The 25,007-nt window shown below is 38.5% G+C and overlaps 1 protein-coding gene across 1 annotated transcript; it reads left to right on the forward strand.

The window, feature by feature from the left end:
* The first annotated feature begins 1,538 nt into the window (after nucleotides 1-1,538).
* On the forward strand, nucleotides 1,539-23,191 carry ADSL (adenylosuccinate lyase). Its single transcript, XM_032220873.1, has 13 exons — nucleotides 1,539-1,783; nucleotides 9,019-9,222; nucleotides 10,605-10,649; nucleotides 12,099-12,178; nucleotides 13,810-13,981; nucleotides 14,992-15,038; nucleotides 15,536-15,626; nucleotides 16,187-16,256; nucleotides 17,646-17,793; nucleotides 19,065-19,155; nucleotides 20,882-20,971; nucleotides 21,421-21,597; nucleotides 23,046-23,191. The coding sequence occupies exons 1-13, from the start codon at nucleotides 1,622-1,624 to the stop codon at nucleotides 23,130-23,132; spliced, it is 1,464 nt and encodes a 487-aa protein (XP_032076764.1). The 5' UTR covers nucleotides 1,539-1,621; the 3' UTR covers nucleotides 23,133-23,191.
* The last annotated feature ends 1,816 nt before the right edge of the window (nucleotides 23,192-25,007 follow it).

The raw sequence follows: 25,007 nt of genomic DNA on the forward strand, positions 1-25,007 counted from the left end.
TTGAGAAAGATTATACTGTTTGGTTTATAATTTTTTAGATCTTGAGATTTCACTCAGAACCTCACTAATCTTCCTCCACTAAATTTTATGCACTTATTCTAGGTTTTGAGTACAATATTTTTGAGTTCTATGAGTAGTACAAGTACTAGAAGTGATATTCATACGTGGTCTAGGACATATATACACTTTGGATACTCCTGTACTACACTCATACCAAGAGACTTCTAAACAGCTTAAGGAACCCCTAGACTTGCAAATTGTTAAACCTCAACTGCGGGATATATAATTCCCTGTTGCTATGACCTTCACATTTGTATTCTAGAAAAGCAGTGGCCAATCACTTTCTTTCCTATGCACAGTTCTTTTTGGTCTTGGTTTTTCTTCAACACACACATATACAAAATTGCTAAGTGTATGTTTTGATGTTAAAACATCAAAATGCAGAAACACATGACCACAGGGATGCTGCAATGGTTGTAAGTGTGAAAAAATGGTCGTAAGCCATTGTAACTTTGAACGATCACTAAATGAACTTGTCCAGGACTACCTGTATTTCTAATCGGTTAAAGATGAGAGGAAGGAAACTTCAATGCGATGTTGCCTGGGTACCCTCATATGGTATTCAAAGTGAGGGAAAAGAAACCGCACTCAAATGAAAACGTATTATCCAAAGACAATTCTATCATCTGCCTTACGTGATAGTTGATGTTTGAGGACAAAGAGAAGCATCTCTCTTCAGCAAACAGGGATAGAAATTCAGCGGATTCTGAATTTACCCTTATTTCAGGGAACATTGGGGTGTGTGTTGGACTAGATGACCTATAACCATAATGGTGAATCTATGGCACGTGCCACAGATGGCACACTGGCCCCTCTCTGCGGGCACAGAAGCCGTCGCCCCAACTCAGGTCAACCGCGCACACACGTGGGCCTTCTGCTGGCCAGATGATTTTTGGGTCTCTGCCACATGGGTGGGAAGCATGCAGGAGATGCACACACATGGGGGGGGGGGTGTCTGCGCACACCCCAGTTTTGGTCCCAGGGGACTTTAGGGAGGCCTGCTAGGCCCAAAATGGGCTGCAGAGTGGTGGGGTGGTGGGTGGTCACATGTGCATGCACAGTGGGGGGGTGGGAGGGCCACGCATGCACAGGGGGACAGGGCACGCAGGGGACGTGTTGTGCACCATTGTATTATGGGTGTGCTTTTCCCACGTGACAACAAAAAGGTTAGCCATCACTGACCTATAAGGTCCCTTCCAACTCTCTTAATCTGTTAATTTGGCAACTTTAAGATGTGTGGACTTCAAATCCCAGAATGCTGGCTGGGAAATTCTGAGAATTGAACTCCACACATCTTAAGAGTTGTCGAATTTATAACAACCACCACTTTATCCGTCCGGGAGCAGCAATACCGATCGCGGCGTCGCCCAAGCACCAGAGGTCGCTGCGGCGATCGCTCGTTCCGGGCCAATCTGTCGCCATGTGGAAGGGGGGCAAAAGGTAGGAGGCTGGGCCAAGCGGAGGCCGGACTTTGTCGCACTTCTTATTCCGGTCTTTGGCGGACTTCAGCCTTCCCGCTGAGCTTGCGACCGACGAGACTTCTCTGCTGCAGCCCGTCCCCATGGCTTCTCTAAATCCCGCCGGCGAGGAAGACGTCTTCAGCCGCTACCGCTCCCCTCTCGTCTCCCGCTATGCCAGCCCCGACATGGCCTATAACTTCAGCGAGAGGAAGAAGTTCAGCACCTGGCGGAGACTCTGGCTTTACCTAGCCCAGGCTGAGAAGGTGCGGGGCCGGCATGGTTGGCTGATTAGGATAATCTAGACTCGTGCTTAGAGGTTTCGGGGTCGCGGTCCTCCGGATCACGGCAGCTCGGGAGAAACAGCCCCAATGCTGCACGCCAGTGTTTAAATGGAGAGGCAGACAATCGCTTGGGTGACGGGAAGCGTAGGCTTTGGACTGGCGTCGCTGGGCCGAACAACGCTGCTTCTTCCGCCCCTTTTTGCTCCATTCATGCTTATTTCCCGCTTGAAACCCTCGGAAGCTAATACCGCAGTCACACTTTTTACAATCCGGTAACTCCTAGCTTCGGGCCAGAATCCCTTGCCCGCGGGGTAGAGGCTACAGAACTTCAGGTCAGCACGTTTTGCTGGGGATTGTAGAAATTGGCTTGGAAAGGAACGAGGTGTGGGAGAAAGCAGCCTTATCTTAGACACAAGGGATTCCATAATTTTTGTACACCTTCTCATCAATTTCGTTCTGCCCCATCCCACCCCACCCACCCCGGTATATAAATATAATTTTTTTATTGATTACTGTCTTGACCATATCAATGCAATGGACATCAGACACAATAAGGCATGATTAAATGAGGTAAGGTGAAGATACAATAAGATAAAATAAGATAAAATAAAGGTGTGAGATGAAATAATGTACAATTGAATAGAATACAAAGGCATACAATGAGTTCCAAAATACATAATCGTGAGCTGGGTGCTGACTTCCCAGATCACAATCATATGACTGGGGACAGCCAGAACTCTGAGAATCAGTCATAGCTACCACTCATTCAGCCTTGTCGTAAGCTTAAACAGTTGTTGAACAAATAGTTATTTAAAAGAACCACCTGTGTAAAACAACCTTTATTGGAATAAGAGAATATATCTCTGACAAGAGCATATTGTTTAAGCAATAAACCTTATGTAACCCAAAAATCCCTGAGCTGAGAAGGCTTGTAGGAATTCAAAGGCATATAGTTAGGAAATACTAACTGCTTTTATTTGTTCTTTTATTTGTTATTTGTTGTTGTTATTATTATTATTATTATTTAATAAATTTATAGGCCGCCCAATCCCGAAGGACTCCAGGCGGCTTACAGAAAACACATTTTAAAAAGAATTAAAAAATTAAAAGCAGAGAAAAACAGATTAAAACCACATCATGCACTCAGTCTGGTTGGGGCTGGACCACAGTCATGAGGTCAACAGCCCCAGGCCTGCCAGAATAGCCAGGTTTTGATAGCCTTTCGGAAGGCCATGAGAGTGAGCAAGGTCCGGATCTCTGGGGGTAGTTCATTCCATAGGATCGGAGCAGCTACAGAGAAGGCCCTCCCCCGGGGAGCCACCAGCCCACATTGTCTGGCTGACGGCACCTGGAGAAGGCCCACCCTGTGCGATCTTATCGGCCGTTGGGAGGTATGCGGCAGAAGACGGTCTCGCAGATATCCGGGTCCTAGGCCATGTAGGGCTTTAAAGGTAATAACCAGCACCTTGAATCGCGTTCGGAGACCGATAGGAAGCCAGTGCAGCTTGCGGAGGATAGGTATAACATGGGTGTATCTTGGTACACCCAAATCGCTCGCGCGGCTGCATTCTGGACCAGTTGTAGTCTCCGAACACTTTTCAGGGGCAGCCCCATGTAGAGCGTGTTACAGTAGTCAAGTCTTGAGGTGATGAGGGCGTGAGTGACCGTTTGAAGTGCCTCCCGATCCAAATAGGGCCGCAACTGGTGCACCAGGCGAACCTGGGCAAAGGCCCCCCTGGTCACAGCCGACAAGTGATGTTCTAATGTCAGCTGCGGATCCAGGAGGACCCCCAAGTTGCGGACCCTCTTTGAGGGGTGTAAATTTTCACCCCCCAGACTATCTGGGCTGTCCTTGGGGGGCAACATCCACAGCCACTTGGTCTTGTTATTCTTCATTTTCATTCTAGTAACAAATAAAACTTAAGTTAGTTTTGAGTAAGTACTGTATATTGTCATTAAAGAAACATTTTTCCTACCCTCTTTCTGAAACTTCTAAACAAGTTTCAAAATCTTGATTATGTTTTTTACCATCATTACTGTAGCTGGAGAACAGTTTTGATGTAGCTACACTTTCTAAATACATAAAAACTGATGTAAGCAAACAGATTTCACATATAGTTGTGAGATAACTTGACAATCGTAAGTCAACCCTGAAAGTTGCAGTTTGTGAATTGCATCACCTGTAGCAGTTTCTGTTTTCCCAGCCTGTATTCAGATTAATCATTACATTATCATATTGTACATGTGGTATTAATCATTACATTGTCACATTGCACATGTGGTATGAAGCAAATGTATTTCAAAATAGTTCACTTTTTTGCCAAGAGGAGAGTAGCAAAAATCTGAACATAATTTCTCAACTGTTTATAATATTAGGCTGTTTCTTTTTTGTGTATCACATATAACATGCTCTATTTTTTTATTCAACTTAGAAGGAATTATAATTTTATTAAGCTATAATAATGTTTTAATATATACTTCATTTCAGATACATTTGTTGTGAGACATGAGTTAACAAAGTTGACTTTATCTTCTCTTCCAAATGTTAAATCTGCTGCCACTATTACGTTCTTTTGCCTGAAATCTTCATGAATATTATTCTTAATTTGTTGGAGATGAGCAAGTTTGGAGGAGTCTTGGCATCCTTTGCAACCTAAATTTCCCCTCCCTCCTTTAGGGCGAGCTACAGATGCATTAAACTTTCAGATTGATCCATTGTTTACTTTCTCATCCCGAAATGTCCTAAAGTTATAGTAAGAATGTAATGCTGGAAAGGATTCTGCAAAAATAAAGAACTCTACCAGCAGTTTTAGGGAAAGGACTACCGGTATATATTGTGTTAGGTAAGCTCCCCGTTGGGAGAGCGAGTGCGTTCAGAGAAGCGTTGTGAGAGTTGTGTTGGAGAACACACAAACCAGCATACAGAGACACTGCAGTTTAAATAGGCTTTTACTTTCGTGGAAATAGAGGTATCAGAGTCCATCAAACAGTCCAAGTCATACACGGATAAGACAGTCAGTCATCAATGTCTTTCAGTTAAGGGATAATCCAAATAACATAGTCCATAATTATACAAACAATCTGGTACTCAAAGTTTGCCAGCAGTTGCAAAACTTACAATAGCTCACGGCACTTTCTAACAGCCAGCTTCCAAAACACTCAGATCAGATCAGCCCAGCATCTAACAAACAGATAACTAACAGTCGTTCTGGCTTCCTCTTATGGCCGATTGGGGAAACAGCAGCTATTCACATTTTACAGCATGATTTAAAGAAACAGGTGCAGCATTGCCAACCCAAACATTAGATTATATTCCTAACATAGTGTAACAAAGCAAATGAGAGTTCATTCAGCTAGACAAAATGCCTCTCATGCTATTCTATCCTTCCATAATACAATTTTTTGCTTGTATTATAGTGCTTATACTTCTCAGTCAACCACTGAGTTGTAAATCGATACATTTAGGGGGCACCAGGTTTGGGAAGATTATACCAGACTCCAACAGTTTCTGTTTAGCAAATACTGAATGCATTAGAATGTAAGAATTCTTTTATTTCTTCCACACCCTAAGCTAGAAACCCTTAGAGAGCCTGTTTCATTTCAGTTTTATGTTGCCTATTTTATTAGTCCTAAAGAGCCATTGCTATGTGTAACCATGCAAATGGTATAAATGAAGTGTATGTATGTGGATGGTAAGTTTCTGCAGTATGTAATTTTAACTCACTGATAGTAGATTGCTGAACATTATGATAGAGGAGCCAGGCAAGTCAAATTAAGAGAGCTAAATAAACATTTATTAAAAGTCCATAGCTGTGTGTGTGTTCTTCATACTGGGAGAATCTTTTAATTTATAATATTATTTGAAGCTTTGGAGTTTTTTTTTTAAAAAAAATAGTTATGGAACAGAAAAGCAGATGCAGTTAGGCAGGGCTATCCAATACAGCTTAGACCTTATACAGTATTCATTATAGAGTTGGCTGTCTCATCAGATTAAAGCTTGGTATCAAACCAAGCTTTAAGGAAACAACTTGTATTCTAATATACATATATATGCAATACCATATTTTGGAGTATAAGACGCACCTTTTTCCCTCAAAAAAGAGGGTGAAAATCTGGGTGTGTCTTATACACTGAATACAGCATTTTTGATCTACCAAAACCTTTGCAAGCCCCCTTTGCAAAATGGATTTGTAGAGGATTTGGGAGGCTTGCAAAGTGCTCCTGAGGGCTGGGGGAGGGCAAAAAAAGAGCAAAAATCAGGTCATTTTTTGCTCATTTCCCCCCCAACCCCCAGGAGCTCTCTACAAGCCTCCCAAAGCTCTGAATGCCCCCCTTTTTTTTGCAAAAAACAAGGCGTGCAGAGTGCAAAAACTTTTTTAAAAATTTACCTCTTCAGAATCATGGTGCATCTTATACTCCCAAAAATACGGTATATATGTGTTCTAATTTGAAAAGATAATCTGTTATTTTTAACTATCTGCATTCCTAAGAAGTCACAACTCTGATCTTGATCTTCAGATTCATATTCAAACAGAGAGGAAACACTCTGTGCACCTGTTTGTTCCATCAAGGCTCTGCCAAATTGTTAGTAAGATGCCCCCTTCAGTTGTCATGGGAGAATGTGATTTCAGTTAAGGGGCGGGGGATTGGTTTCTTGTTATTCAGTTTACTGCCGGGAAATGTGCCCTTCAGTTGGAATATAGAATAAATGCCAGACAGAAAGAAAACTAAACTAAACTAAGTTAAAGTTCTTATCCAGGAACAGTATTTATGTTGCTAGGTCAGAAATTGACTTCTGATCTTAAATGCAGCACAATAGAATTGGCCACTGCTAAGGATGTACAATTCTATTAGCAGCACTTGAATATAAAAGCAATTTGTGCATCCTAGAATGTCAAATAAAAAATGTCAGTAATTTCTACTCTTTATAAAAGAGGCACTATAATAAAATATGATTAGGATTAAACTGCATTGTGAATACATTGTCATCTTATGGGACCAAGGAAGACTGCTTTCTCTGTCATTGCTCTGCTGTCCAAAACAACTTCCCCTGCCCCTAAGAAATATATATGGCACCCTCTTAAGATCTGATTCTATTCCCAGGCATGGAGTTGGTGTGTCTGGAACCCCTGTCATTTTTTTAAATTGCTTTTTAGTCCAGAATGGTCACATTATGGTTTTTGCATATACAATTTGCATAAAAATTGTATATTTGGCTATTATAGGTTACCCAGAATTTTCTGGACTATGTGGCCATAATATATTTAATAAATAAATACAACCTGCGAGGGCATAGTCACTTGTTACAAGTTAGTTTTTACTTCCTGGACAGCAAGAGGCAAGATATCAACAGCAAGACACAATGAGTTATGATTAATTAAATATAGAAGAAAAATGTTATCTTGTTATCAAGACATCAAGGAATATCGTGTTTACTTTTACATATGAGAAACATTCCAACTTATGCAAAGACATTTTGGGTGCATCAAGTCTGAATGATAGCATCAACTATTTTAAGAGAAAATGCTAAGTTACTAAAATTGTTTATACTTGTGATGGTAAAAGGAAATTTATTCATACATTTCCTTTTCTTCATTATTTTCTTTGTTCTTTTCTCTTTTTCTTTTCTGCACTTTCTATTTTTCTTTTAATTATTTGACTTTTTACTTTTACTTTTATAATTGCAATCTTTAATAAAATTACTATATAAAAAAATCCTGGGACATTTATATGGTAACAGGTCGTATTGATTTTAGATAACTAGAATCTTTTCTGCCATGCCTCCTGCCCTCCGGAACATCATGCCTCCGCCCCTCCCAAGGTGAGATCCGTGCCTATCCTTTTGGCCTTCCAAAAGGGCCTGAAGATCTGGCTCTGCCAACTGGCCAATGAGAGCATATCATTCTTTCAAATTCACCATTCTTTAGTTTCTCTCCTTCCTTTATGTGTATTAAACAATTCTCATTTTTACTAGTTTTACCCACACTGTAATGCTCTTTTTCTTCCAGTAGATGGCTCCCCTGCTCCAAATTCCCACCTTGAACAGGGTTCATCAAAAAGATTGTCAGATAAATCCAGGGGGTTTAAAAATAAAAATAAGAAAGGCCGTTTCTCCTAATAACCACCTTTCCAATTATTTTTAGCTCATTTCCAGGCTTTCTATATTTTAAAGCTTCCATTGGGCATTTCTTTCGCCTCTTAATCTTTAGTCTTTAGTCTGTCTCCATGTATCTAATTGCCACTTTCTTAACTCTTGGAGATTATTTTTGAAATTCTTTTACTTGGGTTACTTGACTCCTGTTCCCCCCGCATGCACCCCTCCTCCTGTGCATGCATGCACCCCCCCGCATGCACAGCACCCCGCATGCACCCCGCATGCACAGCAGAGACCTGACGACCAGCTGGCTGGCGAGAGGCATGCGCGGCAGAACTGAACTGGGGCGACAGCTCATGTGCCCAAAAAGAGGGTGCTGCGTGCCACAGGTTCGCCATCACAGCTCTAGGCAAAATGGGCAGCATATAAGTTTAATAAATAAATGCTCTTCTGTGTCTGATTATTAGGAACAGGTAGTTCTTAACTTACAACCACAATTGGGACCAGAATGTTAATGACTAAGCAATGCAGTCACTAAGTGAATCATCATATGGCCAGATTTGTTGACCATTTTACCACAATTGTTAAGGAAATCACCATACTCATTAAGTGAATCATATGGCTATTAAGTGAACCATTCATCTTTAAGTGTACCTGACTTCTTCAATAGACTTTGCTTGTCGGAAGCTGGCTGGGAAGGTCATAAAATGTGATCATGTCTCCTTAAGACACTGCAACTGTTGTAAATATGAGTCCTATGCCAAGCATCTGAATTTTGATCATGTGACCAAAGGGGGTGGTTTGATGGTCATAACTTCAAAAATGAGTTGTAATTCACTTTTTCTGAAGCCAGCGTAACTTTGAACCATTGTTAAATGAATGATCATTAGAGGCTTACCTGTATTAGATTCAATCGTACAAGCAGAAATAATTCTCAAATTGTAAAGTAGGAGGGCTGTTTTCTGCTGCTTGGAAATTTGCAGCTTAACAATGCTTTCTTAGTTAATTGTGAAAGAGTTATGTCTGCCAAAAGTTAAAATCCCAAAGTAACTACTTATTCTCTGTTGGCTGCCTTAAATTGAGGATCATGCACCTTCTAATTTAAGAAACTTTCCCTCCTTAGTCATTGGGCCTGCCCATCACAGATGAACAAATAAAGGAAATGGAAGACAATCTGGACAACATAGACTTCAAAATGGCAGCAGAGGAAGAGAAACGATTGCGTCATGATGTAATGGCTCATGTACATACATTTGCCCATTGTTGTCCAAAAGCTGCAGGAATCATTCACCTTGGAGCAACTTCTTGTTATGTGGGAGATAATACGGTAAAATAACACCCCAAAATAAATAAATTTATTGAATCAACCTGTTTGCTGATGTTCCAGACATTCCTTAAGACTTGGTTATGACAGCATGCCTGGAGATCCCAAGGAGTCAGAGACTTATTTAGATGGCTTTGAGATGGGTGTACTTACCACTCCTTCTGCTTGGAGTTGTATTTAATTTAGTTTCAATTCTCAAATTTTAAGGTTGATTGTTATTTTTAAATGCCTATTTTTATGTATGTATAAATAGCCTTTAGAGTTCTTGGGATACAACCAGAGTTGGGACCCGAACTTCCATTGCTAAGTAAATGAAAGTGGTGTTAAGTGAGTCACACCCAATTTTATAACCTCTTTCACTGCAGTCATTAAACATTTTGCCTAGTAATTGTTAACTGAATCTTATGGTTATTAAACAAACCTGACTTTCCCCATTGACTTTGTTTGTTGAAAGCCAGCTAGGAAAATCCCATATGGGAATCACATGAACTCAGGGTGTTACAATCATCATAAATACATACTAATTGTCAAATGACTGGATTTTAATCACATGACCAAAAGGAGAGAAGTTAGAAGAAATCTGATTTGGCTTTTTATAATTCAACTTTGGGGACCGTCTAATTTACACAGTTTAATGTTCTCAGGGTGCCCAGGAACCCTCACTTGGGGTACCCTGGCCAGAGAGAGAAGCAAAACTGTGAAGCTACAATGGACAGCTAAGCCAGCTATCCTGCTAGAAGTGTGGGAGGTCCAATTCCTGTTGTACGTCAAGCTAGTTTCATCATCCTGCTGTTACTTTCTACCTGTGCTTTTATTAGATAAGTTCACATATCTTCAGGCAGAGTAGTCATTTTTTGCTAGTTGGTCAATACATTTGCCTTTATTTGTCTCAGTTCATCTGCTCCTGCTCCTGAAGAATCTAGCTCAGATAGAAGCATCTGCCTACATTCTCAGAAATAAAATTAAGTTCTTTAGGGTTCCCATTTTCTCTTCTAGCACAATTTTATCATCTGTTTAAAAAAATCCCATTAATTCTAATTTAACTTTAGACACTTTGCAATTTGTTAGGTATTTATACTGCAATCTTATTCACACTGGACTTATCAATATTTATCGGAGCGTTTAGATTCATTGAAATTTTAGATTTTGTAAAGGTATTTATTGTTAGAGTAATTATACAGTTGCAATCCACACTGAAAAATAAATATCAGCAAACACATTGTATAGAATTGTATCTGTTATGTATGTGTGTGTGTGTATATGTAATTTATTTTGAGAAATTATAGGAAACAGAATTTTACTTTTAATGTGTGACAGTGTGCTCAACAGTAAAACATAATAATAAAAGTTATTTTATCTGACTTTACAATTTTTCTTTCTATTAGGACTTGATAGTTCTTCGAGATGGATTCAACCTGCTTCTTCCCAAGGTAACATGCATTTTTTCATAAGACAGGGACTTTATTAATTGACAAATGGCTGTTTGTTGAAGTTAACTACAGAAATAGAAATGGAAACAGATTCCGAGGCAATGGCAAAACATTCAGGAGAAAAGAGTAGATTCAGGGCATTTCTTGATTTTCTGTGAAGTACATATGGGGAATGGAACCCTTCTTTCTGACTTGGGCCTTTACTAAGTAGTACTAACAATTCTAAGAGTAGACTTAAATATGTTATGCCCTTTTGTATTTGTCATACCTTTTTCCTCAAGAGTTTAATGCATTTGATACCTACCTGTGCAGCAGCTACTCCCAATTGGGGACCCTGCACATTTATGTTCTGCCTAGTTGTAAGAGAAAATATAAAGTTGAAGTTGTGAGCCATAAATTCATCCTGAAAGCACACTAGCTCCAAGGAGTTATTCAAGACAATCTGTGCATTCAAAACCACAATATTATACCAGATGCAAGAGGGATCAGATTATTGATTTACTATTTTATTTGTTAAATTTATTTGCTGCCTCTCACTCTAGATGGCTTACAACAATAAAAAGGAAGCAATGAAAAGAGTGGGAACAGAACAGAAGATAATAGAGTAATAAAATAAACAACGAAAAAGACAAGGAATACAACTAGGCAGATGTTACCTTAGAGAGTAAGATCTATAACAGTGGTTCCCAAACTTGGCAACTTTAAGACTTGTGGACTTCAAGCTCTGCTGGCTGGAGAATTCTGGGAGTTGAAGTCCACAAGTCTTAAAGTTGCCAAGTTTGGGAACCACTGATCTATAAGAATGTTTGATCCATGCTGGCATTGAAATTTCCAAGAAAACAAATGACAGTTGAAATTCCAAAATGGGATACAAGTCCAATTAACTTCAATGTCTCCAGCAACCTTTCAAACTTCTGACAAAGGTTCTAGTAGCCATGCCTGTCCAAGGTGAGCCAGTATTCATTATAATTTTGATTCTGTAGGATGCTTTTTCTCTCAGGAAGTCTGACTTGCAGCTGGTAACCCTCTACCATTCAGTCTTCCACTCGGCAGTGATAGTGCTGTTTAGGGCTCAAAAAATGGAGCTATACAAAGTTGTTGTAGCGACTGTTGTACATCAGCCTCTACTTTCTGACCCGAGCGCTTGATCAAAACATTCTTATTCTCATGCTCTGACATCTCTTCTTCTTCCAAGCAAAAACTTGGTTGAGCATGACAATGTTGGATTATTCTTTTCATTTGCAGTCAGCGAACAAGGCTTAAAGTTGGGGGCAACGGTTGTACAAAATTATTTAAATGGTTTTTCCTCATTGTCCATATACATAATGAAGATGACCATGTAGGCTGCCACAAATGAAACAACAACGACGATGATGATGATGATGATGATGATGATGATGATGCTTCTCTTATTTTCATGTATGTTATTCTTCTTCTCTTTCATTATAGCTTGCCACAATAATCAGTCGTCTGGCAGATTTTGCTAAAAAGTATGCCAACTTGCCCACCCTAGGCTTCACTCACTACCAGTAAGTAATTCCCCTAAGATGTTATTATTTAGTAACATGGCTGCTACCTTTTCTGATTTATGCATTACCGTATTTTTCGGAGTATAAGACACACCTTTTTTTCCTCAAAAAAGAGGCTGAAAATCTGGGTCTTATACACCGAACACAGCATTTTTTGCCTCCTGAAGCCCCACCCTTTCACCAAAATGGCTGTGCATACCCTTATGGAGGCTTTCAGGGAACTCCTAGGAGCTGGGGAGGGCAGAAATGAGCAAAAAATGGGCTGTCCCCCCCCCCCCAGCCCCCAGCAGCACTCTATAAGCCTCCATAAGGCTATGCATGCAATTTTTTTTGACAAAAAAGGGCCCGTTCTCACAAAAAACAGGCCATTTTTTTGCTCATTTTTGCCTCCCACCCCACTCCCCGAGGAGCACTCTGCAAGCCCCCCCTCCCAAGCCTATTCATGACTTTTGGGGGGGGGAAACGGGCCCATTTTTTGTGAAAAACGGGCCGTTTTTGGGAGGTTTGCAGAATGCAAAAACTTTTTTTTCCTTTTGGAAAGCTCTTTAACTGATTGATGAGAATTACATTGATCAAATGCTGTGCCAGCAGATACACCTACCTATCTACTGTATTTTTCTATATATTTCTCTATCCCTCTACCTACCTACTGTATTTCTCTATCTCTCTATTTCTCTCTCTCTATCCCTCTACCTACCTACGCACTCTCTCTCCCCCTACCTACCTACTGTATTTCTTTTTCTCTCTCTCTCTCTCTCTCTCTCTTTCTCTCTCTCTCTCTCTCTCTTTCCCTTTATCTACCTACCTACCTAACTACTCTCTATCCCTCTACCTACCAACCTACCTATCTACTGTATTTCTCTCTCTCTCTATCTCTTTCTATTTCTCTCTCTCTATCCCTCTATCTACCTACCGATACTCTCTTTCTATCTCTCTCCTTCTCTCCCTCTCTCTCCCTCCATCTACCTATCTACTTTTTTAAAATTTGCCTCTTCAAAACCTTGGTGCGTCTTATACTCCGACAAATACGGTAGTAGCTTTTCTGTGGAGCATGGTTAAGGACAATAAAATTTACATACACTAATTTATTGAATTCCAAGCACCAAGATTCAGTTTCATCTTGGCAAAAACATGCTATGGGGGGAAGGCCTTTCAGCATACATATTTTATCTGTTTTCAAAAATGTTATAAATCATAGTTAGTCCTGTTAAAATATTTGTAGCAAGAACATAACTCATGAGAACACTATAATCATAGTTTTATTTCCTTCGTTAAATGCCAGTTAAGAAATCTGTTATGAATTGCCATGTTTCCTATAACATAGTCTTTTGCTGCACATATTCTATAATTCTGTCCTGTGTTTTTTTCCCAACATGTTTAAACCAATGGAATATAAAATATGCTACTATCCGATTAGCAATCATGTAAAATATTTGATATCCCTTCCCTGAGCCTTCAAATCTAGAGGTTCTTATTTAATTTAAGAGATAGCTATTATTAAGCTTAAGAGTCATGGTTTGTTTTTACCAGTTTCTATAACTAAGATGGAACTAAAAGCAAATATAGTCATTTTGTAATAACATTAAATTTCATGCACTTGTCCTTAAAAAATAGTCTTTGTGATGTTTTAGGCCTGCCCAGCTAACCACTGTAGGTAAACGTTGTTGCATATGGATTCAAGATCTCTGCACAGACCTTCACAATTTTGAAAGAGCACGAGATGAATTGAGATTTCGCGGGGTGAAAGGCACAACTGGCACCCAGGCCAGCTTCTTGCAGCTTTTTGAAGGGGATCATAGTAAAGTAAGTAAGGATGCACGGGACTTCACTTAAATGTGTTCTAGTTAAGTATTTATTTGTTAAGAATTGTATATTGCCTTACAAATATTGAGAAAGGCAATATATAAACTCATTTACAGGCATGGAAAAAAATCATTGAAAAACAATGTCAGAAGTACCAAAAAGAATACTATCAAGATTATAAAATAAAATAAAAAGATCAGAATGTATTCACAGAGGAGTACCGAGCCATGGAGTTGGTTAGTGCCCTGAAAGCCTCCTCCCCATGTTTTAATTTTTAAGGTTGACTTTTAACTATTTTTGCCTCTTACGTATTTTTACATACATTTCCGTTTTTAATATTTTGTACACCTACCAGAGTCTCTATGAGGGAGATGAACAGTTTCTAAACTTGATAAATGAAAAGTAAATCAATAAAAACTAGAACTTTATGTTAGGATAACTTTTTCTGGACCTGGAAACGCTATGTTAACTAGAAGTGCAGGCGGTAAAGGAGTTGCTTACAAGATAGAACAGAAAGTTCTCGACCTCAATTGAGCCCCAAATTTCTGTTGCTAAGACAGACATTTGTTAAGTGAGTTTTGCCCATTTTATGACTTTTGTTGCCACCTTTGTTAAGTGAATCACTGGAGTTTTTGAAGTTAGTAAGAGGCTTGTTAAGAGAATCTGGCTTCTCCATTGATTTTGCTTATCAGAAGGTCACAACAGGGGACCACATAACTGGGGCCCTGCAACAGTCGTAAATATGACTCAGTTGAATTTTGATCACAGGACCATGGGGATGCTGCAATGGTTGTAAATGCAAAAATCTGTCATAAGTCACTTTTTCACTGCCGTTGTAATTTCAAACAGTCATTAAACAAACTGTTATAAGTCAAGGATTACCTGTGCTGTCACCCATAAAATATGCTGACTTTAGAATGGTGTTCAAAGGGAAACTATCTAGGCAGCACAATCGTGATCTTCTTTTCAGTCACTGGATTCTGAGGTTCCTGTCTGTTTTTTTCCCTAAGGTGGAGGAGCTGGACAGACTTGTGACATCAATGGCAGGATTTAAGCGGTATATTTAAAAAAAACACCCTCCCTTTAATACTAAGGAAGTGCTTAAGCCTAACCTTCTAAGGTGTATATAGGAAACTTTCTTAACTAGAATCAGAGCGGTACATTGCCTAGAGGCTTTTTGCTAGAAATTTTTGAAACTTTTTGAAATTTCAGAAAAGATCTTTTCCTTTTTAAGAGATACTAAGACCTGCATCTGGGATTATTCATATATATTTTATTATTTAGCCAGGACTTTTGCTTTCTAAAAATTATCAACTCTGCAATGATACCGGTAGTTGTCGCTCAAAGCATTCTCATTGTGTGTTTAGCTGCTGCCTTACCGCATGCAAATTTGAGTTATGCAACCACATGATTTTTCTATGTCATTTCATGCTTATTCAAGTCTAATACAATTTAAGAATCAAATAATCAATGGATCTGGCATAATATTCAAGCATTTTTGCATGTTCATTCCTCCACAGGAGGAACTTCATATTACTTTGTGTTTGGTTTTAGGGCTTATATCATCACAGGACAGACATATAGTCGCAAAGTAGATATTGAAGTTCTCTCTGTTCTATCAAGTCTTGGGGCAACTGTACATAAGGTAAGTACTGGTTTACATGTACAAGTATTGAAGAGAGAAGCTCTAATGTATGGATAGCAATAGAAGCTTTGTGATTTTGCTGAATTACAATTCATAGCCAAGGTGATCAGTAGTGAAAGACATTGGAACAAATTACGGATCAAGTAGTTCCATTTGACCACAAAATACTAAATTTGGTAGCATGGTTTTGTTTGCTTGTTTACAAGCCTCCAGAAAAGTTTATTGAGTTTTGCACCAATTTTAGTAAACCTCCCCTATTCTCTCCAAAATTGGACTAATCGCCGTAGTATTATCCACATTGCAGATATCACTGGGTCACCTCTACATTTGCCATGGCCCCTGAAGACGATGATAAAGAACAAACTTTGAGCTTTAAATAATTTAAATCTTATAAGTCCAATAAATAAATAAGCTACAGTTTAAGATTATTTGCTTGACTCTTGACTTTAAAAACGCAAATATCAATCAGTCGAAATGGCGCTCCTTTCAAGATTACTATTTTGCTAATTCTATTAGAGATTTTATTTACATGTGAATTTATATTAATTATTATTCTCTAGATATGTACTGATATCCGCCTTCTGGCCAACCTCAAAGAAATAGAGGAACCTTTTGAGAAAGAACAAATTGGTAAGCACTGAGTTAAAATAGAATTTCATTCTACTTATTTTATTTGTAATTTGCTCAGCACTTTTTAAATTGGTCTATAATATCTTTATTTAACATAAATCAAAGGTTAAAAATAAATTATTATAGCACTTAGCAAATATTAAAAATGATTTCCTGATAAATTAATTTTATACTTTTTATGTAAAAACATTGCAGAGAATAATATAAATATGATTTCTACTGAAATTTAATGGAATTTACAATTGCCATTTAATACATATCTAAAGTTACTAAAGATAACTTTATATTTACTAAAGATAACTTTATTAGCAAGTTATCAAAGGACAAATTACCGTATTTTTTGGAGTGTAAGATAAACCTTTTTTCCCTCAAAAAAGAAGTGAAAATCTGGGTGCATCTTATACACTGAATACAGAACTTTTGGTCTACCAAAACCCCGCCCCCTTTGCAAAAATGGACATGCAGAGGGTTTGGGAGGCTTGCAAAGTGCTCCTGAAGGTTGGGGAGGGCAAAAATCAGCAAGAAACAGGCCGTTTTTGCTCATTTCCCCGCCCCCCAACCCCTAGGAGCACTCTACAAGCCTCCCAAACCCTCTGCATGCCTTTTTTTTTTTCCCAAAAAAACAAGGCATGCAGATGGTTTGGGACACATGCAGAGTGCAAAAACTTTTTTTAAAAAAATTATCTCTTCAAAATCATGGTGCGTCTTATATCCAGTACATCTTATAGTCTGAAAAATACGGTATATTTCCCCTGAAAATCTGAAGCTTATTGATGTATAGCTTTGAAGCCATAAGTATCCACCTTTAAAGAATCTTGTACAGGTAGTCCTCAACTTGTGCCGAGAATTTATGTTGTTAAGTGAGAGATTTATTAAGTGAATTTTGTCCCATTTTATGACTTTTCTTGCCATAGTTGTTAAGTGAATCACTGTAGTAGTTAAATTAATATCACGATTGTTAAGTGAATCTGGTTTCCCCATTGACTTCGCTTGCCAGATCACAAAGGGGAATCACATGAGCCTGAGGCACTACAACCGTCATAAGTGTGAGTTAGTTGTCAAGCATCCGAATGTAAATCACGTGACCATGGGGATGCCACAACGGTCTTTAAGTGTGAAAAATAGTCCTAAGTTGCTTTTTTCAGGGCTGTTGTAACTTCAAATGGTCACCAATTGAACTGTTATAAGTCAAGGACTACCTGTATGCTCCTTCCATCCTTTGAACCCAAGGATTCCTTACATTCTTTCCTCAGTTAAAGCAAAGTTTGTTCTATATTTGCACTGCAAGCTAGGACAGATTACAGTCAATTGTGGTTTGGGGTTTTTGCAGCATTTTATATTTTTACTATTCTGTCTTGGGATGAGCAATTATTTAAAACTGTTTTAAAGGTTCAAGTGCCATGGCTTATAAACGGAATCCCATGCGTTCAGAACGCTGTTGCAGTCTAGCTCGCCACCTTATGATTCTTGTCCTGGATCCCCTTCAGACAGCCTCTGTGCAATGGTTTGAGCGCACCTTGGATGACAGTGCAAACAGGTATGTACTTGCATGACGTGGAGATACTCTTGATGTATTTGGAAGTTATGGGAGGAAATTAATTACAAGAAAAATATGGTTGACTGTAACAGGCTCTGTGCCATCCAGGCCCCAAGTAAACTTCTAGTTTCAGTGAAGCATCCTTCCAAATAGACTACTTTTTCTATAGCACTGACTGCCTATTAATATATTATAGTAATCAATAAGGCAATAGAATTTAGCATTTACCACCCCGTCGCACTTTATAGTATCCTCTGAGCAGTTTATAAGTAAAAGCATTGTTTGCATATTGTTCCCAACAATCGGTGTCCTCCTTTTCCTGACTTCAGAAGGATGGAGGGCTGAGTCAACCTTGAGCCCTGCTATGATCAAATTCCAGGCTGTGGATTGATTTTGACTGCAATACCACCGTTTAACAACTGCATCACCAGGGTTCCTACAATATGCAGGGAGTTAGGCAAATTAATACAGACTCTTGACTTACAACCATGATTGGTACCAGAATTTTGGTTGCAAGTCAAGGCACCCACATGACCGGAAGCAATTTTATAACCATTTTTATAGTGGTCATTAACCATACAAATCATGCAGTCAGAAGTCCAAATCACATAATCGCAAATCACAGACTCATGAACGCAAACTCCTTCTCCTGAGTGGCTGGTTTTGTTTTTTTTAACCAGAAATCAAAAACATCACAAATTGCAGTCATTTGATCGCAGGATGCTACAACGAGTCTTAAATGTGAGCCAATTGCCAAGTGTCCGAAATGCAGTCATGTTACTACCGGGGAAAGGAGCCAGTACAATATTTTATGATAATCAGAAGTGCTTACAAAAGGGCCATAAAGCACCTTTTATATTTTATTTATTAGCTCGCTATTGAAGCACTAGTTCGGAAAAATTAACACGGCTAAAATATTTTTTACATCTCTGCATCCTGAGGAATATATGAGTGACAATCAGATTAACAAACACTGAGCTACCGTGTTTCCCCAAAAATAAAATAGCGTCTTATTTTCTTCTGACTCCTGAAATAAGCACTTGGCTTTATATTTGGGGAGGTCTTATTATTTTTGTGGTGCAGGAGGTCACCTCGTGGCTGCTGCTGTGTTGCAATATTTTCTTGAAGGGATTATTTTGGGGGGAGGGATTATTTTAACCCAAGTGCTCAAAAGCCCGATTGGACTTATTATCCGGGGAGGTCTTATATTTGGGGAAACAGGGTATTAAAACAGTTGCTTTTTTTTATCCTTGTACTGTTTTTTTCTACAGGCGTGTATGTTTAGCTGAAGCTTTCCTTACTGCTGATATTATACTCACTACCCTGCAAAATATCTCGGAAGGTCTTGTAGTATACCCTAAGGTAAGAAATAAAAGCAGAGGGACAGTGAACACTCACTCTTCCACTAAATGAAATATAGGTATGTGTACAATTTAATCTTCCATGCAATTTGTGGTGTTAATTGTAATCCAGCTGCAAAACAGGCCTATCCATCAAGAACACTACAAACCATTTCTCTTTTGGAGCACAGAAGCCCCTAGAACCGTGATGGCAAATCTAGGGTACACGGGCCAGAACTGGAACACGGAGCCATGTCGCCTGGCATGTGTGGCATCTCCAGTTCCTCTTCCGGGTTCCTGGCACGCAAGAGCGTGCAATGATCACCTAGCCTTTGTGCATGCAAGCAGTGCCAGAAAGTGGAAGAGCTGGTCTTCCATTTTCCAGCATGGGCATGCATGCTGGCTAGCTGATCGTCACGGGTGCATGCGCGCCAGTTCATTTTACAGTGCACACATGCCCCCTGGGCAGCCCAGAGGAGCGTGCATGCTCCCTTTTTGGCACTTAGTGCCAAAAAGGTTCTCTATCACTGCCCTAGAACACCCCTGAAACAGCAAGATCAGTATGCTCCAGAGGAAGAACTGATATGGAAAGAATTTCCTAAAATAAAGTTGCATACCATCATCCCATTAACAGCATTAGGCTATAAGAGATCTTTAAAAGCAATCCTACCAAATTCTTTTACTGTTTTATTTGACAACCTTAATTAGAGTTGCAGCAATTATTTTGTGTGGTACAAAGTAACCACACAATATAATGATTAATATTAGGCAGAGTCCAGATAGGGTATCTCACCAAATCTTCCAAATGATCACATTTACTAAACTGATTTTTTATTTAAATGTGAAAATAAATACAAGTATATGATTTTAAAAGGTCATGCAATTCAGTTCTAAGAATGAAAGTGTAGCTCCTGGGACAAGAATAATACTGAAACAGTATCTGATTTAATAATTACTGTATTTATCATGTACATTTCAAATGGAGTGAAAGCTGACTTGTTGCATAAAAACAATATGTTACAATTTCTTGCTTTGAAGAAACTATCTGCACCTATTTTTGTTTATTTTCTAAGCATAAAATTGAGGAACATATCTAGAAATATAATCCTTATCTAACATTCTAGAATTGAGTGGCAGGATAGCCTAGAGATGAAGGCGCTGTCTTCCCACTCAGAAAGTTGAAAGTTCAATCCTAGGCAGCGGCAGATTTTTCTTTTATCAGGGCGCAAAGAACTCTGCTATGAACTCTACATGGGTGTCAGGAAGGGCATCTGGCGAGTAAACACTCAACTCCACTCAGTTGCAGGACTCAACTCTGAAACAAAGAGTTTAAAGCAGTGGTAGTCAACCTGGTCCCTACCGCCCACTAGTGGGCGTTCCAGCTTTCATGGTGGGCAGTAGGGGTTTGCTGTAACTCTGCTTTATAAATTTTATATAGTAAAGTTACTTCCCTACTTTATAAATCACCATTACTGTGGAATCAGTGGGCGGTTAAAAAATGTTACTACTAACAGAGATACAAAAGTGGGTGGTAGGTATAAAAAGGTTGACTACCCCTGGTTTAAAGGATCGTAAAAAGAAAAATATATATAAGCTTCTGCAGCTTCCTTCATACCCACTGAGATCCTCTGCATAACAAAAAAAATATATTTTATCATGGGGATATGTTCCATCTGCTGAATAAATAAATAAGAATAAGAGACCATATTAACAATCCACCCTATAAAGATTTATATCACTTTTTTTAGGTAATTGCAAGGCATATAGAACAAGAGTTGCCTTTCATGTCCACAGAAAATATCATCATGGCTATGGTAAAAGCTGGGGGAAATCGCCAGGTAAGTAGTTGATTACATGCTTAGTTATCAGCCCCTAAGAAACATACATGCAAGAAACAGGAGTTACACAAAGTTTATGGAAAATCTATTCTGTTGGTTTTTTTTATAATATTTGTCTACTGATGAGGTCTGGAAAAAAACCTTGCGCACTGTAAGCTTTTGACTGGTTTTTAACTTAAATTCTTCTATAAAGCAATGAAGAGTTTTAGAAGTATCTTTGTTGTCTCATTGCAGATTGTAAATTAAAAAGAAAAATATATTAAATCCGATAATCATTTGGGATACCAGTGGAGAGAGAATATTGCAATAGCTTTCTCATACGCTCAAATCCTGTTTGCAAGATGGGCTATCTAGGATGAGCTTCCTAAACTCTGTATTCAATATTAATGGTTGGATGTAGCATTTTCCTGGTTTACGAGTTAACACTTTGTCCATTTTTTACCTTATAGGAATGTCATGAGAAAATACGGGTTCTGTCCCAGCAGGCAGCTGCTGTTGTGAAGCAAGAAGGAGGTGATAATGACCTCATTGCACGAATTCGTGCTGATCCTTATTTTAGCCCTATCCATGGGCAATTGGAAACTCTCTTGGAGCCTATATCCTTCACTGGCCGGGCTTCCCAACAGGTAAGAAAAAGCAGAAAAAGGTAGTGTCTTTACTACTGTGTTTCCTCAAAAATAAGACAGGGAGGGTTTTATTTTCTTTTGACCCCCAAAATAAGCACTTGGTCTTATTTTCGGGGAGGTCTTATTATTTTTGAGGTTCAGGAGGCAGCAAGCGTGGTCATATCATAGCTACTGCTGTATTGCAATATTTTTGGGGAGGGCTTATTTTGGGGGGAGGGCTTATTTTAGCGCATGCGCTCAAAAACCCGATTGGGCTTATTATCCAGGGAGGTCTTATTTTGGGGGAAACGGGGGAGGTTGCTCTTAATTTTAGCTTTCCTGAAGAAAGCTTTTTTTATCCATAACTGTTATGTCCCAATTCAGATTTACTCTTATTAAAATTGATATGCTAATCTGTTGGGTTTTTTAGCCCAATCACCTCCATTCTCTTAAATTCTTGGGTAATCCATTGGTGTTTCATTTTATTCTAATGTATTATGGACTAAATGACTTGTTATACTGTTTTAATATAGATTGCTAGACCAAAAACTGCCCATTCTTTCTATATGAAGTAATATTTAATAACAATGAGCAAAATTGTTGGCACTTTTTTATTTATACAATTTTATATATTGAAATCATTTCTCAGTTTTCAGCAAAAATAGTAGATAAGAAAGGGACTAAGAATAAAAAAATAATTAAAAGTTGAAAAAGTGTTACTTTCAAAAACAATTAATCTATAATTAGAACTCATTTGTTAAGTGGAAGAAGACACTGATCCAACCAGTTAAAATCTAAATCAGCAGCCAAAGTAGTTTATAATAGGAAACCTATCTGAATAAAATTGTCTTTGTCTAATGATAGAAAAACAATACAAATTAATTTTCCAAGTTCTGAAACGTCTCCAAAGTAGTTGCAATGTATATTTCTCCATATATGTCTCCAATGATACTCAAATTCAAGAGAAGGATCTTTCACAAATGCCTTAAATCTTAAGATATCTTTGTATCTTTCAAATACCTTGCTTCCAAGTACTATTAAAGCTTAGTTCTATAGAGATTTATTTTATAACTAGGAGTTTGAATTGTATCTGTATAAATAAGCCAGCAGCCAGTGAAGTTGCTCTATCAGAGTTGTTCAGCTGTTGTGTGACTACAAAATTCTGGACCACCTGAACTTCCAGGGCTCTTTAAAACAAACTTGCCACGTCATGTTGCCGTCCCGTGATGTTTTACGATGTTTTTTCCCATTCACAGCTGGGGTAGGCGTGGCCTGCACATGACGCATCCAGCCCACGGGCCGTCAGTTTGAAACCTTTAAAACATGCTCATATAGAATATATAAAACATAAGTCATCCATTAGGGTGGTGACGGCTAGATAGTTTTCATATGGTGATTTTAAAAATGGCAAATTGTAAAGGATTATAATTTATTGGATCTCAAACTAAATTGTTGTTTCTTCACAACAGGTGGCAAGTTTCCTGAATGAAGAAGTCAAACCAGCACTGATCTCTTATCAGAGCAAAATGGGTGTGAAAATAGAACTGTCTCTTTGAATCAGTGTTTTATGGCGGCCTTGTGTTGAAAGAGTAATAAAATACTTTTAAGAATTAAATCAGTTTAACATGATTTTTTTGATGGTTCTGCTATAGGAAAATTGAAAATTATGATGTTGCAGACTTCTGGAGACATAGGAAGATGAATTAACACTCACATTATAAACTTTCAGAGGTTTACAAACTGGTTAGGCCAAAATAACACAGCTATTTCTGCATTTGCAGTTATCAGGCAAAGTAAGAAGCCTGTCAAGTATTTATTGATACATAATCTAGTCAGCCTGCCAGCCACAAAATGGGAATGGCTGACGTATACACTAAGACAGTTCCAGCAAAGAAATGGAAAGATAAAATTACAATTCTTGGTCTTTGGAAAAGCATAGATTCAACTCTTCAATTTCTCCTACTTGCTGTTGGAGAAGCTTCTGACTGCTTTGGAAGATTGATAGTTGATCAGCACACTTCAGGTAGACTCTGTAATAGAACCCTCCCCTCCAAATTTTTCAAGACATCTTCAGAACTATGGAAAAACTATGGTAGCCTGGAACTTTGCATTCCCGCTTCAGCTGCCAAATTGGTGTGCAAATACACACTTCTGTTTGTTGAAATGAGTCTGAATGTCTGAATGTATACTCTACCCTTTGTTAAATTTTAGGTTATAAAAACTCTGTCAGAGATTTGATCTCATGTATTCTGAAAAACATTGAATGTGAAGGATGGTAAATAATACGCTGGAAGTTGGTGACGGAGAATGAATGAGGATCAAATCACAAAGCAAATACATAAAAGAAAAGTAAATACAGGAAGAGGAAGAGCAAAAAAAAGTTATAGCTAAAGATCTTAAAAATATAGATCTAAGCAATAAGACAATGGTTAAAGTGGTAAATGGATGGAACCAAAATAGTTTCAAGGAGACCAGAAAAGGAAAATAGTACTGAATGGTGTTTGTATCACCTAGTTTTAGCTATCATCAACCTATTTATTTCCTATTTTCTGTACGCTGTAACGTTTCTCACACAGAAAGACATAGTGTGATGGGCATGGGTATGTATCAAATGATTCAACAGTGAGGCAGAAAAACCTGCTTTATTTTCCAGAGGTAAAAAATAAGAACATACAAGAGCTGGGAAACATGTTAGTCTCAATTAGACGGTCTTCATAAGATGTTTTAAAAGAGAGATAATAAAGTTGAAAGTGAAATTGGATTAATTTCATTTAAGATTTTTATAGGGAATCAAAAAAGCACTATATGTATACACTGAAATCTAGTGTCATTTATTTCCCATTATACAATGCAGGAATATCAGATTTTTTTGCAGGCTCGTGTAAAGAAGTATTAACAGCGGGCTATTTGTGCCAGGTTGTCTTAAGCGCTGCCAGATATAAAGTGCCTTGTCGGGACCTAATAAATCATAATTACCTGTAGACCCTTTCCTCCCTAAATCGTAGGATAATATCCTTGAGATCTATTAGAATTACCTCCCATATTTCCCAACAAACACTACTACCACTTTGGCAATGGAAATCAAGTTACAATTTATTTGTCAAGCATATACATAGGATAACAGATAAGTGTATAAACATGATTTTGAATACGTGAAAAGGATACCAATAAAAAGGGACATTAGGACAGGGACGGTAGGCACGTTGGTATACTTATGCATGCCCTTTACAGACCTCTTAGGAATGGGGTGTGGTCAACAGTAGACAGTCTAAAGTTAAAGTTGTGGGGGTTAGGGGAAGAAACCACAGAATCAGGCTGGGCAAGATTCTGATGAGCATCGACCGCTTTAATCTCCGACAGAAAAGAGAATAATGACGTCGAAAGGGAAATCTTGAAACGCTCCCCCACTATTAAGGCGAAGCTGTTAGCGA

The sequence above is a fragment of the Thamnophis elegans genome, chromosome 7 (assembly GCF_009769535.1).
Source record: "Thamnophis elegans isolate rThaEle1 chromosome 7, rThaEle1.pri, whole genome shotgun sequence".
NCBI lineage: Eukaryota > Metazoa > Chordata > Lepidosauria > Squamata > Colubridae > Thamnophis > Thamnophis elegans.

Excerpts from the sequence above, each read along its gene's own strand:
- ADSL (XM_032220873.1), top strand. The coding sequence starts at position 1,622 with ATGGCTTCTCTAAATCCCGCCGGCGAGGAAGACGTCTTCAGCCGCTAC. Across the intron at positions 10,650-12,098 it reads TCAACCTGCTTCTTCCCAAG|CTTGCCACAATAATCAGTCG; the intron begins GTAACATGCATT and ends CTTTCATTATAG. Across the intron at positions 19,156-20,881 it reads GTCTTGTAGTATACCCTAAG|GTAATTGCAAGGCATATAGA; the intron begins GTAAGAAATAAA and ends CACTTTTTTTAG.